The sequence below is a fragment of the Brachyhypopomus gauderio genome, chromosome 3 (assembly GCF_052324685.1).
Source record: "Brachyhypopomus gauderio isolate BG-103 chromosome 3, BGAUD_0.2, whole genome shotgun sequence".
Classification (NCBI taxonomy): domain Eukaryota; kingdom Metazoa; phylum Chordata; class Actinopteri; order Gymnotiformes; family Hypopomidae; genus Brachyhypopomus; species Brachyhypopomus gauderio.
The window spans coordinates 15,218,823-15,234,246 of NC_135213.1; the positions used below are offsets into that span (position 1 = coordinate 15,218,823).

The 15,424-nt window shown below is 44.1% G+C and overlaps 2 protein-coding genes across 6 annotated transcripts in view; both read left to right on the top strand.

The window, feature by feature from the left end:
* LOC143510427 (caskin-2) overlaps positions 1 to 7,930 on the top strand; it is a 29,255-nt gene extending 21,325 nt beyond the window's left edge. For 3 of the 5 annotated variants that reach the window (XM_076999770.1, XM_076999766.1, XM_076999768.1), the window contains 12 exons: positions 609 to 726; positions 1,211 to 1,381; positions 1,806 to 1,895; positions 2,246 to 2,385; positions 2,751 to 2,850; positions 3,633 to 3,730; positions 4,351 to 4,461; positions 4,566 to 4,667; positions 4,759 to 4,897; positions 4,988 to 6,628; positions 6,772 to 7,027; positions 7,262 to 7,930. In XM_076999770.1, the coding sequence (XP_076855885.1) occupies positions 609 to 726; positions 1,211 to 1,381; positions 1,806 to 1,895; positions 2,246 to 2,385; positions 2,751 to 2,850; positions 3,633 to 3,730; positions 4,351 to 4,461; positions 4,566 to 4,667; positions 4,759 to 4,897; positions 4,988 to 6,628; positions 6,772 to 7,027; positions 7,262 to 7,358 (3,063 nt within the window). In that variant the 3' untranslated portion in view covers positions 7,359 to 7,930. The remainder of the gene's footprint in view (positions 1 to 608; positions 727 to 1,210; positions 1,382 to 1,805; positions 1,896 to 2,245; positions 2,386 to 2,750; positions 2,851 to 3,632; positions 3,731 to 4,350; positions 4,462 to 4,565; positions 4,668 to 4,758; positions 4,898 to 4,987; positions 6,629 to 6,771; positions 7,028 to 7,261) is intronic. The other 2 variants (XM_076999767.1, XM_076999769.1) reach the window with 2 other exon arrangements.
* Positions 7,931 to 11,808: 3,878 nt separating this feature from the next.
* On the top strand, positions 11,809 to 14,816 carry dusp29 (dual specificity phosphatase 29). The gene is made up of 4 exons (XM_076999774.1): positions 11,809 to 11,955; positions 12,209 to 12,426; positions 12,672 to 12,895; positions 13,621 to 14,816. The coding sequence occupies exons 2-4, from the start codon at positions 12,263 to 12,265 to the stop codon at positions 13,878 to 13,880; spliced, it is 648 nt and encodes a 215-aa protein (XP_076855889.1). The 5' UTR covers positions 11,809 to 11,955; positions 12,209 to 12,262; the 3' UTR covers positions 13,881 to 14,816.
* The last annotated feature ends 608 nt before the right edge of the window (positions 14,817 to 15,424 follow it).

A 15,424-nucleotide genomic window follows, 5' to 3' on the forward strand; every position in this document is an offset into this window, starting at 1 on the left:
GAAGCTTTTTACATTTATCTGACACCTGTGGGGAAAATGGAGGTGGTTAGAGATATTAACTCTGTACCAGAGTAACACAGTTAGATGTGTCTCTTGCTTGTCATTGGATGTCCTCACTCCTTTTAAGTAAACAGAAATGAAGGCTTGCACCTCTCTTAGACTGATGTGACAACTTTTATTCAACTGTGGAGGATTGGAGGCACGTTAAAGAGCAATCCGTTACCCAGCCTTGTAAAAGTCATTGGGAGAATACAGTCACTGGGAGAATTCCTCTCCGTCTGCAGAATGCTAATGGGCTTGTTTGCCCCGCGTGCTCTGCTAAATTAGGACTAGCGCGATGGAGGCTAGGCCATAAGGTTATGAAAAGCTTGTAGCAACATACTTTGACATTTTGAAGTGATAGAGATTATGTCATGCATATTTAACATAGATTTTTTGATGTACACCTCTGAACCCATTTTGTAGCTCAGCATATTTATTAGACAAATAGTTGTAATTACCACTAAAACACTTACAGGTCAATGAGACCATGTCTGATAATGACCTGTACAACCGCCATTTTTGTGTAAAGGGCAGTCCGTGGGCCTAAAGTGATGTTTGTGGGGCAGGTCTTAGAGCAACACCTGGACGGACGCTGGAAAGGGCACATCCATGACAGCCAGAAAGGCACAGACCGTGTGGGCTACTTCCCCCCTTCCATCGTGGAGGTTCTAAACCCACGATTAGGTAAGCAGGATCTGTCTTACAGCGGTCAAATGATGTCCTTCACACGAGCACACACGTACAGACCCATACCCACGCGCTAACAGGATTAACATGGACAGAATGGGTGTTGTCAGATCACCTGTAAATCCCAGAGCCTCTATATAACGCTTGAAGGCCCTGACCAGAAAGTATAAGCTGAGATGACGAGCTGTTGACATTTTGTGTGTATTTGTGAGTGAGTGAGTGAGTGAGTGAGACAGCCCTGGGAGACTGAGATTCAGCACTCTTCCTTGTCATAGTGTCAGCACAAAATAAGCCTCTGCAGTACACTGTTAGCTCAGTACTGCTGAACTGAATTTGATGAGGGCGGAACACACAAAAACGATCACACCCTCCCTGTGCATCTCACTGCGCACACTTCCATCATTGTGCTTGTGAGCTGGGAGGATTGTGTCTTTGTAAGTGATGGTGAATAACTTCATGTGTTTTCATGTCATGCCTGTAGTGGGCACTCTCTCTCGCCAGGCCTCACTGCCAATCCAAAGACATCGCACACTGGCCAGAGTCCCCACCCCCTGCAGACCCCATCCCGTCCCCAACACTGATGACTCTTACACCCTGTACACATCCACTCATTCAACCTTGCCTCGTCAAAATGGCCCGGACAGGCACTCAGGTACTGTGTGCAGTATGATTCACAAACTCCATTTAAAACACACCCACATTCACCCCTGACACAGAGCCCTTTTTCATTCTTATGTGTGCTCACTCACACACATTTTCTTATGGAGTTTATATGTTCCAGGATTACTGTAAGAGGATCTTATAATCAGATATAGCCATCCTTAATGACTTACCACTGCCTTGTGGCATAGAAAACCCCTTCCCCAGCAGGGAATAATATTGGGCCCCAACTCCAGTAATCAAGTGTACACTCTTGAAGGCCACTCTAGTAATATGGATTACCATCAACCCAACCTTCCTCCCAGTCATCCTCAGACTGTGAACTTTGAGACTCTTTGTGACTGTCTGGTTGTCCACTGGGTCTGCAGGCATCCACAGCTGTCCCCTTCGCCCTTTAAAGTGTTTGTGTTTGCTAGGTTCGCCTTCCGGCAGTCCCAGTGCCCTGTGTTTATCAGCTGGCTCCAAAGAGCCAGAGGACATTTGGGTCCTCAGGAGCTCTCTGACTGGTAAGAGTCACCCAGGTCCCCTTTGACCACCTGTCTGTTCTCCCACCATGTCACCACATGACTGGCGCCCCCTGCTGGCTAATAGCGCCTGGGAGAGCAGCGGGCAGTCATGGTCAGGAGGGATGAGCAGTGGTGATAACAGTGCCTCAGCAGATCCATAGCTCCCTGTATTTCCCCCAGTCCTGGTCGTGCATACTAATAACCCACCTCCTCATCTGCTAACCACCGCTAGTGCCCACAACCTGCGTTTCCACTGTGTGATGCAGAAAGCATCTCCCCTGCAGATTCGTCTCTCTGTCTCCCTTCCTCCCCCTCTCGCCCTTTTCTCACTCTCTGCCTCTGTGTCTCAGGAGACAGGAGCAGTGTTGGAAGTGCTGGCAGTGTAGGAAGCAGTCGTAGTGCCGGTAGTGGGCAGAGCACAGAGGGCAACCTCCACCTTCACGCCCAGGACCAGGACCAGCCCAGAGCTGCTGTCCAGGACACCAGCAAGGTGTGTGAGACAAGCCAAGGGTCTTCTGTTAATGTCCTCAATACTGCTGGCACTAAATCATGTTTTAGTTTCCATTTAACATTCAACCTTCAATTCAATTTCAACATTCAATATTTTTGCTCTGCTAAGTGAAACATGTAATTGTCATATGAATATAAGACAAAGTACTAAAATTGTATACTTTATAACATTTATCTTGTGATTGCTAAATGTACAGCAAAACATAGACACATAGACCAGTTCTATGGAACAACAAAACAATGAGTTTTTGTTAGGACAATAAAATAACTCATTGGATAGTGATAGTAGTGATTAAGTAATTAAGTAGTAATTAAGATTCTGAGTTCTGCTGCTTTCTTTCACAGTCCTCATTTTACCAGTGTTCTGTTCAGCTGCTGCCCCCTGCTGCTGAATTCAGAGAACAGCACCGTCTGACTACCCACCACCTCAAGCCTCAGCCTGTAGGTAAGTTTACACATAATGAAATCATTGAAATAAAGTTTGAGAGGAAATGAGAGGATTAAAATAGATCTCTCCAGCATTTCTAGAATGTAAACATGAATAAATAAAATTATTTATTCATTTAGAGCAAAAAAGGTTAATAAAAATGAGCAAAGCTGTTCTTTCTGTCAGCCAGCTGTGATGCACCAGAAAAGCAGTGATGAGTTGAACAGTCTCACCCCCAGATGCCTCGGTGTACATACAGGGTCACCGTTCTCTGTAGGAGGATCAAGGAAGAAAATGTAAAGATAGAAAAGAGAGAGAGATTGTATAAAGCAGTGTGATTCTAAGTTTTTTTGACATGGCACATCTGATGATCAAGAAACCTTTTAAAAGTGGGTTTGTTTTGTAAGTAAGGCATGACGAGGGGTATACATGTACATATACAGCCCTTCCAAAAGGGCTGTTAATTACACTTGTTAATTAGAACTGTGTAAACAGTAAGGTTTGTGTCAGTGGCCACATTGTTCAAGGTGAGAAACTCTGCAGTGGTTTAAACTTTCTTCAGTACTTTCCAGTACATCTTTGCACTGTTCATTAACCTGTAGATTCAACAGCAGATTGTGTGTAGGGGTACTGTGGGACCAATAGCAGATCATGTGTAGGCGTACTGTGGGACCAATAGCAGATCATGTGTAGGCGTACTGTGGGACCTATGGTAGGACCAAGTCCACAAGCTTATATCAGTCTTCTACTAACACGCAAGTCGATGTCTTTTGTGTGTCTGTTTGATCTGATGTGTGTAGGAGCTCTTGGTCATGTGCAGCATCTGAACAGCTCCAGGACCGAAGATCAAGGATTCAGTCCAGTTATCATCCGTCCCCAGCAACTACTGGAGGGCAGGGTTTGTGTTCAACATCGGCTTTATGTGAATTTATACCTGTACGCATGTTCCATTAGATAGATAGATAGATTCAACTTTATTGTCATTGCTCAGTACAGGTACATGGCAACGAAATACAGTTAGCATCTACCAGAAGTGCAAATAGTAGCAATAGTGCAAAAAAAGACAGGGCAAGTGTGCAATAAGTATACATAGTATACATATACATAGTGCAAGAGATTGTTAGAATAAATTTCTGTTATAAATATGCAAAAAAATAGATTCACTATGGATATGGTGAGTATTACTATTATAAATATGTAAAAATAGATTAACTGTGGATATGGGTATGTAGATATGTACATGAACATGTTGGAGACTGCATTGAAACTGTATTGATCAACTATTGTGATGTGTATTTACATGTCAGCTGAATGTACATTTATGCAGTGGTAATAATAATAGTGATAACAGCTCTGATTGCTGAGGGTAGTATGGAGGCAGAGTATGGTAGTGTGCAGTATGCATGTCAGTCCTGTGCTCTGAGACTAACAGCATTACAATGTAAGACTTCTTTTGCATGTGTGAGACTTACAACATATTAAAGTAGATCTTCTTTATCATGTGTGTTTGCCTACAAGGATGCAGAGGCCATCTACCAGTGGCTGAGTGGGTTTCGTCTGGAGCAGTACACACAAAACTTCCTAATAGCCGGCTACGACGTGCCCACCATTAGCCGAATGACTCCTGAGGTAAACCATTCATTGATTTTGAAAATCACATTAAGATTAGACTGTTTCACCTTTGAGGAAATCAAGAAATCAGAGCATGTATTATGATTATCATGTCATGCCAGGATCTCACAGCCATTGGCGTGACTAAACCAGGCCATCGCAAAAAGATTTCCATTGAGATCAGCAATCTGAACATCCCTGAGTGGTTACCAGACTACATTCCAGTAAGTTTTACAAAAATATTATTTTATCAGATTTTAAATGTATGTTGAACAAGTGAGTTTGTTTAGTGAATGTTTCGCCTTTGCGTTTCAGACTGATATTGGTGAATGGCTTAGTACCATTGAGCTTCCTCAGTATCAGAAGAGTCTTGCTGATAATGGTTATGACTCCATTAGCATTGTGCGAGACATCACGTGGGAAGATCTGCAGGAAATCGGCATCAACAAACTTGGTGAGAAGACCTAATATATCACTCAACTTTCTGGTGGTCCACGAGCCTGGTATTCAAGAACTGGAAGTCTCTGACAATGTTTTCCTACAGGGCACCAGAAGAAGATGATGCTTGCAGTAAAACGGCTTGCTGACCTTCAGAAAGCTCGGAGGAGCCAAGCAGAGGGTCAGGTGACCCTGCCACGAAGCAGAGCTCCTCCCACTCTGGAGCTGGTGGCTATCGAGCCACCAGACAGCCCTGACTGCCCTTCCTCACCTCTCTTATCCAAGATGCTCACCTTCCAGGACAGCGAGCTAAGCGCCGAGCTTCAAAGCGCCATGATCCATAACGGCTCCGGCGGATGCCACGATGGCTTTGTTGCCGTGGTAAATGGTACCACCACATCTCTCAGCCAAAGCAGCACTGGTGCTCGCTCATGTGGCTCGGGGCGATCGCAGGAAAGGCCCCTGGCTTCAGTCAGTCCCCACAGCCGCTCTGACGAAGGCCCGTGCAGCGCCAACCGCAGCCCCCGTGAGGAGCACGCCACCATTATGGAGTCACGAGAGTCTGGCACGGCGAGTCCTCGGCAGTCGCCTCCAGCTGGCAGCCCCGTGTCCGCACCCCCGGGGAGCCCCAGTAAAATAGCCCGCTTTGCTTACCCTGCTGTCCAGTCCAAGGCCAGGCTCGGAGTCTCAGCACTGCCCCAACCCAACGGCGCCCATGGTTCGCCCAGCCAGAGGGGCCTCACCAACCTCCAGCCCCAGAACACCTCGGACCATGCCCGTCCCGGCCTAGCCAGACCTGCGCAGTGCAACAGCGGCCTCTACAGGCCAAAGAAGCGCACACAGAGCCTGTCGCGCTACACCCTCTCCGATGGGGAGGTGGAGGAAGATGACACGCGGGCACCGTCCACCAACCTGGCAACATACGCCACGCTCACGCACAAGCCCGGCCGCAGTCAGCCGCCTCCCGGCACCTTGAATCGCAGTCATTCCTTCGCCATACGCACAAAAAAGAAGGGGCCGCCCCCACCCCCTCCGAAGCGACTGAGCTCTGCCCAAAGTGGGGCGAGCGATGGTGGTGTAGAGACAGAGAGTGCGGGCACCGTCCGCAGTATTGCAGCCAGGCTAGAGGGCAGCGGGAGCCCTGCTAAGATGCCCAGCAGGCCCCCTATCAGCCCAGCCACACCCACCACCCCATCCAAAGCTATAAGCAGTCAACAGAGGACTCCCAGCAAGACGCCTACGCATGAACCAAGCCAAGCAGAGCTTAGCAGAGCAAAAACGGGGGAGGCAGAAAAGAAGCTTTACATTAGCCAATCACCTGCGGTTCCACCGTCCCCTCACAGAAGTTCGCGAGAGAGCATTCCATTTGCCGAGGAAGGAAAAGTGACCATAAAGCAGAGGCCAAAAATGACAGCAACTAAAATGGAAAATGAGGTCACGTTGGACGCCTCAAGACCTGCACAGTCACCCAAACCGGCTCTCGAACTGCCCAAATTCAACCTGAAAGAGTCAGACACGGTGAAGAGGCGGCACAGACACAGAGAGCAGGAAACGCAGCCCGCCGCTCATAGCCCACGTCCTGAGACGGAGGGCCCCCTGGGAGCTGGGAAGACACCGCTGCGCAGACAGAACGGTGGAGCATCAGCAAACGTCCCCAAACAGAACGTCTGCCCCAAACCTCCTTCTCCTCAGAAGCCTCCAACTCCGTGTAAGCCGACACGCCTTTCTGCTGTTGCAGCTCCGTCAGGTAGGACAGTTTCTGCCCTGTTGCCTTATTTCCCAAACCTTTATGAATAGATTAAAATGGTGACGTATCATGTATACATGTCAATTGAAAGGAGTGTTTCAAGCTTAGTTCACATGGTCACATGGTTGCTCATCTGTTATTAGTAGATGGATGTCCCCCCAGAAGGCCGAACAGGAAGGGGCAGAGCGCTGCCTTTGCCGCCCCCCCTCCACCCAGCTCGGTGGCAGTGTGTGCCCTTATGAAGGGACCCCTGGAGCAGAGAATAAGAGGGACAACCGTGGCTTCAGAGCCTCGGCCAGACACACTGGTTCACAGACGGATGGAGCAGACCAGTAGTTCCTTGGAGGCAGCACTGAGAGTGGTGGAGAGAAAGTTAGCACAGGAAGATCAGACTGACAGGTAACACACACACACACACACACACACACACACACACACACACACACACACACACACACACACACACCTAGATAATAATGGCATCGTTTCTGTGCCATTCAGTCATCGTCTGATTTACTTTAGGGCATTCTGGCTTGCACTGGGTTTATCTACACGACACGTGCATTGTGCCGGTAACGGACGTACAGACCAATGCGCTGACCTTAACGCTCTTTCGTGTGTTCCTCACGGCAGTGGCGTGAATACGGTGAAGTCGGCGGGCAACATTCTGAACGACATCGGTAACATGTTCGACGACCTTGCCGACCAGCTGGACGCCATGTTAGAGTGACTGTAATCTGTCCTACCACGGGAACAAGACCAGGCAACTCAAGGAACCATGTGGTTCCAGACTGCAGCCTGGCCTCAGGCCACACTAGACACTGTGGGCCTACAGCAGGGCTCACACCCAAAGCAGCATCAGTAGGGCAAAATGCATCTGACTGTATCTAACGTGCTCTATGGGTCCATGAAGGAGATGTGTCCTTTCTGTAGATGCCAGTGCTAATAGCACTTAATGTTTGAACCTGCTGTGACAGAGCTCTTTGAGGAGAAACACTTTCATGTTCTGTGACAGACAGGCCATGGTGCTCTATGCATTAGAGCTTAGGAACAGGTATAGTCTGATTTCGCCTTCCTTACTGTATATATTACCTCATTATACTGTATGTATATACGTCAGTTAGTAGGATGTGTCCACATGAAAATAACTCCTAAATACCCTCCAATGTGGTCAACAACACTGTCATTCTTGTTTGTGCTGAGATTTTTAATAGCACTGAGGACCAACTTCATCAGACAATTATTAAAGAGCCAGTACTTTAAGGGATACTTGTTTGAATATATGGTATATATATATATATATATATATATATATATATATATATATATATATATATATATATATATATATATATATATATATATAATCTATGCATAATCTATATCAAATTGACTGCTTAAATACGAATGAGCAAACAGCACATTCATATGGCCTAAAATATTATTTCAAAAATAGAATATTTTTTCAGTATTAGAATTATTGTATTGATATTGAAAAATAAACTTTTTAAATTATTGTAAGGGAAGCTGTTAATTAATTTTTGCTTGTATGCCATTAAAGGGGAATTTTAAATGTCAATACTGAGAAAAATGTGATTTAAAAAAGGTAATGGTTGCAGCAGCAACAAATGTGAAAAAACTGAAGCAGAATTTTTGGTTTTGATGGATGTTGAAAGATGTATTCGGATGTGCTTGTTTTTGAGAATGAACTTTATACCCTCTCCCTGTTTTATGTTTGTATGGTTCATGTATTGTACTGTATGTAGTCTGCATGCATGGAGCCCAAGCAGGATTGCAGTTTTACATATTTATACAGATATTTATACATCATCCAAATGAGGCCATAGAAGAAGAGATTCCAAAATGTGCATGTTTTTTTTTATGTAAATACAATGAATACAGATTTTATATGGCCATGTATGATAATCCTATTTTTCACATTATAAAGGTACACAGGTGTTACATTCAATGTTTAGTGTAAACTAGAGTGTGTTACTCTGTAAATGTTTCTGAATATTGCAGTGCCGTTTGCATGTGTGTGGCTAAGTTAACATGGGCCAGTAGATACCTTTAATGATAAAGTGACATCTGTTTAAAGAGGAAAGTATGAAATGCTATTTAACAATAAAAATAATTGAAAAAATACTTTGTCATACTATGGCTTTTAATTGTAGTTAATGAAGATTAAACCTTGTCCTGCCAACATCATAATTATGAAAAGAATCATTACATCTGAAATGGGGAACATGGCTACTTTTACCACTCTTTTCTGTACTAATCCATTTAATGCCAAATGTGTAATTTAGGACATATATTACACATGGTCCCTTGAAGTAATGGAATTAGTGGCTATGAAAAGTTGTAATAAAGCTTTCTTTTGATGACTGTAGATTGCCTCATTAGGGTCATATAGGTTGTTACTAGAAATAATTTAGTTACAACCTTTTCACACATGTAATATGTAACTGACGGGCAGGGTGAGCAACTAAAAAGGAAGCGATCACGCCAAGTCTCAGGGAAAGAGGATGGTTTAATAGAAAGTGCGCAAACCAAAAACCCATGACATCGTTCCAGATTAAGGAAATAATAACCAGCAGTCAACTGGTACAAAGACAAGACATATATAGACGAACAAACGACCCTCAGGTGAGATGGATCACAGGTCCCGCCCACCTGAGGGACGAACATCACATGACCAAAACAGGACAGCTGCCGCTGTAACCGGGGGCGACCGGCAGGGGGCCCCCCCACAACATGACAGTAACAGTTTACTTTTATGTTGTTTTGGTGGGAAACCTTATTGATGTGCCAGAAAATGCTTGTTGCCCCCATTACAAAAAGTGCTGAAAAATATATGCCAACATTTGGAGATAACTCCCCTTTATTAAAATTTCCGGTAAGTTATTGTAAAATAACGGCTGGTGTGGTACTAGGTTTACTATGGCACAGGTCTTTGGTCAAATGGTGATATGGTGATACAATTATACGGTTATAAAGTGATATGGTAGATCTTTTCACTTTTCACCTTTCACCTTCCTTTGTCTACAATCAACTTATGGATTCAAACAAAAAGATTATATATAGAAGTTAGAATCTACAAAATTACAAAAAAGTACAAAATTTAAATCTAATCTAAAGGTTAGAGAGATTCAGTTGATTTTAATTGGATTTGTTAAACCCAAAGCATCATATCAGACTACTAAGAAACTAAATAAGTGAGCCAAGCACACATTCAAACACATTCAGCCATCTGTTTGGAAATATAATTTCTTTCATTAAAGGAACTGGGCTTTTATTATGCTTACTGTTCTGCAGATGTTCATGCTTTTATTATGCTTACTGTTCTCCAGATGTTCATGCTTGACTGTGATTTCTACATTTCTACCAGTGCATAACATTACGAATGGTGTTTAATATTTAATTCAACTTCTCAGCAAATCTTTATTTAGGAATCTAATGCTCTGGCCATCCTTGTCATGCTGTCTGTGTGGATGTGGCTTATTAATCATGTCATATAATTAGTCTGCTCTATGCAAACATCTTGCATACCCATGATTTAATACAGTGGTTAGGAAGGTTATAGCTGAGGTCTCATTACCTAACCGAGTGTATGACCCCGCCAACAGAGATGAAAGAAAACAAAACTAAACACAGAGTCCACCCACGTGTCCTGAGACCTTCCTGTATCAAGCTTCCTAACATATTTAATTACTACAGGATTATAGGCGAGACTGCAGTAACTAAAACCAAAGGTGCTCTGACATTTCCAAATCTTTCTTCACTCAGAGTCTCACTCCCTACATCCTCTCCCTCACTCTGCTTTGGCTAATTATGCATTCACACCGCATACATTTTAAGTACATTTTAAGACATATATTGTAAGAATATGTTATAATTGTTATTTTATGTTAATGTGCTTTAGATGTTATGTTGGTTATTTCCAACATTGCATCAAGATATTTTTTACTTTTATAGAAATGAATTTGCATGTTTTTGCATACCCTCAGGGTGTCACATGTTGATCTCTGGTAGCTGGCATACGTAGATTTTAGCATGTGGTAAAGAACTTAAATGTTTATAATGTTATTTAACAGACATGAGAGTGATTGAATGAAATCAAAATTGTCTATTGCTGTAAAATAGCTTCAGAAAAAGATCAAAGCCTCCCCCACTCTCACACAGCAGAAAAGCTCATTTTGTCACTGTCCAAAGCAACACATTTGTAAACACAGCTTGCAGTGGTGTGGTCTGCTTTACTGTAGTGGGGATACTGTGATGACTCCCCTCCCCCTTGTACACATCTGTCCCACCATCCCATAATTACCATTGCATGCACACAATTCATGACAGCCTGGCTGTGTTTTATTGGCAACTACTTATTATAAGCAAGACCTAAATAAGCAGTGACATTTTGAGCTGGGAAGATTTAAATGCTTCAGATTGATTTTCCACAATTTTTGCGTTAGCGACTATCCCTGGTGATTTTGGATGACTCGATTAGGCATTCTCTGCCTTGACATCCAGTGGTGCACTACACATGGCGTAAAATGCAGGATGTGTGCAGGATGAACTGCTGAGTTCCTGGACACTGCAGTGTTATGGTCAAGACACCACAAGAATCATGATGAAGTGTTGGGCCTGGTGGGTTTGAGGTCCTTGGTTCGAAATCGAGACTGAAAGTGAACCTATTTAATCTATCAGTGTTCTTAAAACACTTTTTGGCTTTAGTGCCAATACTGCATGCATATCTTTAACTGGTTTTATTTACTTTTTTATATTTAATTCTGCACCATTATATTAATTTAGGTCTTATATTAATTTCAGATTTTTTAATTGTCTTTATTATCTTATGTCTTATATGGGTTTATATGTTTATTTCTAAAGTACCTGAGTTGCTTTGTATATGTAATGTGCTATATAAATAAATATGCCTTGCCACTCTTCAGTAATAGTGTATTCACTCTAAAAGGGTTCAGCATTCAAAAGCTCCAATGAGATAACTTTGTCTTAATGAATACAAGGGATTAAAGACGTTGTATATAGTTGTATAGTTGAAGGTCCAGTACTGCAAAGTTTCTCTTCTCTCTCTCTCTCTCTCTCTCTCACTGAGTTTGTGAAATGTAGGGCAGAGTGCTATAAATAGCCTTGAATTTGACTCCTGACAGTGGTCTGTGCTCTGAGGTGCTGTAATTCTACAGACTAATGCTGCTAGTCTGAGCATTGACTCTACTGCCTGGCCTCAACACACACACACACACACACACACACACACACCTTTTAGAGACGTACAAGGAGAAGACAAAACTAAATTCCCAGAGATCTCAAAGGTGAGTTGCAGCACTTTCTGCTACTCTAGCGTAGACGTGTGACTTGTCGAGAGGGAGAGGCTAACCAGAATAACTTGGTGTAGCTTAGAGAACACAGTGGGAATGTCTAACAGTCATTAATGCTTAGTATCCTACTGCTCTTCTGGGTTTTTTATCCAGTAATCCTTTACCTGCCAATCATTCACTGCAGAGCACTGCCTGTGATAATCAGCATCTCCTGTTCAATGCACTTGTACAATGCTGTGTGTTGCAGGTGATCCAGCGGTTTCTCTGGATCAGCGCTGAGTTTGGGCTCTGCTGAGGGAGGATGGCGTGGTGCAGAGCGAGGTTTGGGGAGAAGGAAGAAGTTCCTGTGGAGAAAGAGGAATACACAACCCCCAGCAACTTTACGCTGGAGAAGCAGCTCGCGCAGGGCTCCATGGCGTACACACACGTCAACGAGGTGTGGCCCAACATCTTTATAGGAAACGAGTGAGTACAGTGAAACATGCAGAGGTACAAAGTCCAATTCACTTTGATGAACTTAAATTCGACCTGTCAAGTTATACAGCCATTACACAAAGTTTTTCTGCCATGACACTACAACACAGAATGTTCTAGAACACAAATGCTTACGCACTGAGCACAGATTGTTAAACAGATATCATGCAAGTTCCACAGAGCAGAAAAGAAGTGTGTGTAGTGCTGTGACAGGCTGTGTGTGTGGCTGCTTGTAGAGAGACAGCACGGAACCGTTACAGGCTGCAGAAGATGGGTGTGACGCATGTCCTGAATGCTGCCGAGGGCCAGAGAAACAGTGTGTGCACAGGAGCAGACTACTACAGAGACATGAACATGGAGTACTACGGCATCGAGGCTGAGGACATACCTTCCTTCAACCTCAGCCAGCACTTTCTCCCTGTAGCCGAATACATGCAGCAGGTGCTCAGCAACCCATACAGTAAGAGAGTTTACCCTTGTCACCTAACACTGACCTATGATCACCCTTCTCACCTAACACTGACCTATAATCACCCTTCTCACACCACACTGACCTATAATCACCCTTCTCACCCCACAGACCTATAATCACCCTTCTCACCCCACAGACCTATAATCACCCTTCTCACCCCACAGATCTATAATCACCCTTATCACCCCACACTGACCTATAATCACCCTTCTCACCCCACAGATCTATAATCACCCTTCTCACCCCACACTGACCAATAATCAAACCTTCTCACCCCACACTGACCTATAATCACCCTTCTCACCCCACAGATCTATAATCACCCTTATCACCCCACAGACCTATAATCACCCTTCTCACCCCACACTGACCAATAATCACCCTTCTCACCCCACACTGACCAATAATCAAACCTTCTCACCCCACAGACCTATAATGACCCTTCTCACCTAACACTGATCTATAATCACCCTTCTCACCCCACACTGACCTATAATCACCCTACTCAGTCACCATACTGACCCCATAATCACCCTCTGACTAGTCTGGCACAAAACCCACCCTAGACCTCACACTCAACATACTAAACCTACATCTACCCTACACGTGTTCCATGTTTAGAAGACAACTGCTTCTGTATGGCAGATATGTGTTGAACCTATCTCACCTATCCCCTCTACCCCTACCCTACCTGCTCACCGTGTACCTCTCAGACAAGCTCCTGGTGCACTGCGTGATGGGACGCAGCCGCTCTGCCACGCTGGTCCTGGCCTACCTGATGATCCACGAGAAGATGACCCTGGTGGAGGCCATCGAGCAGGTGAAGTGCCGCAGAAGGATCCAACCCAACTGGGGTTTCCTGAAGCAGCTGAGGGACCTGGACACCTTCCTGCTGGAGCAGAGGAAGCAGTCCACTCAGACAACTCCTACTGCCTGGAGCACCGGGTCTATGGAGCCCGCTCAGACGCTGTGAGCCCAAACAGGCAGAGAGCAGCACGTGGACAGATGCGTTGGTTTAGCTCCACTGGATAGAGGTCTAGCAAGTGAGCTGGGTGTAAATGAGCAAGAACCGCTTGTCTGTATTGCCTCTATACAGTATTATCCACACAAGGCCCACTTGCACACTAATAACCATCAGATATTGTAAACGGTGACAGTGTATGTGGGAGGAGCCAGCAGCATGCAAGTCCAGAGCAGTGCAGTATTTCCTGACTGGCCTGGGTTCAGGGTCCATCTGTTTCCCTGCTCCCATTACCTGCTTCAGGTCTCTGGATAATTACACTGTTGCTGAAGTGTTCTGGAATGGGAAAACAACATGTAAGCACAGCACAAGGGCTGTGCGGGTTGTGCAGAGAACCGACAGGTCACAGGAATAACCTGCTGTGCTGGTGTTGACGGCATTAATAATTCCATTTTTTATACAATTATCTAATTTACCCTTTCATCCAATAATTCAGTTAAAGTTTGTGTGGGTCACTGGCACCTATTTAGATTACACAAATACATCTCAGAACCCTTTCAAGGAATCAAATGAAGATATGAGGACATTTTACACATGCACTCCAAATAATCAGCATTCTAGCACCTTAAAGGACATAAATCCTGGAGTCAGAATCCTGCAGTTTTATGACTTCTTACGTGCTGTTGGATCGCGTGCCTGAACACCAAACTATACTTCACCCCAACTCTCAAGAACCAGACCTTGATACCAGCATTGTATAGGACAGTTATGTTTTGTATAGGTTTCCAGGTCCTGGAGTAGTCTGTGTACATTGCAGTGCTTGACCTGCTCATAAAACACCCAGCTGGACTCTCCAGCTTATTAAAGAGCACTTCTAAGCATAATGGAGATGTTGGAGGAGGAACATTCAGTGTATGTGCAATGTAGTAAAAAGCTGCACTAATTCCATGACGATTCAGTTTATGAAGTGGCTGTGATCCTGTTCCAGGATTAAACCCCAAACCCTACAGCAAACAGCTCCAATCTTCCTCTCCTACACTTCATTTTGGCAAATGAACTTAAGGTTGTTTGAGCATTCATAATTCAAGCAGGTGCATTTCAAATATAAAGATTTTAAAAAGTTGTGAGCAATACTTTGTGGGAATGTAGGACAAAGGTTAAGACAAAAATGCCATTTCAAAAAGACATTGATAATTATTGCAAAGGTACTGCATTTCCAATGAATCAGAACTCTGCGCAGAGAAGTGGTTAAGTAAGGCTATTTAAAACCAAGTCATATGGACAGCAACCTGCTACAGCAAGAGCGCCCGAGAGATAAACTGCTAATCCAATACACCTGGTTCTAATAGATTTGTGACGCTCTCCAAACCTGGACTTAAGGATCCTTGGGCTACATAATGCTTATTCCACACTGTATTACACCACAATAAAAACATGCTAACTATATCTGTACATTCACCTGAAAAAGCAGGAACATTTGAGGGTCTTCCCTGCCCTTCTCCTATTCACCTGAGAAGTTGAGAGAGGTGTGTGGGGACTAGAGCAATTTCCAAAAT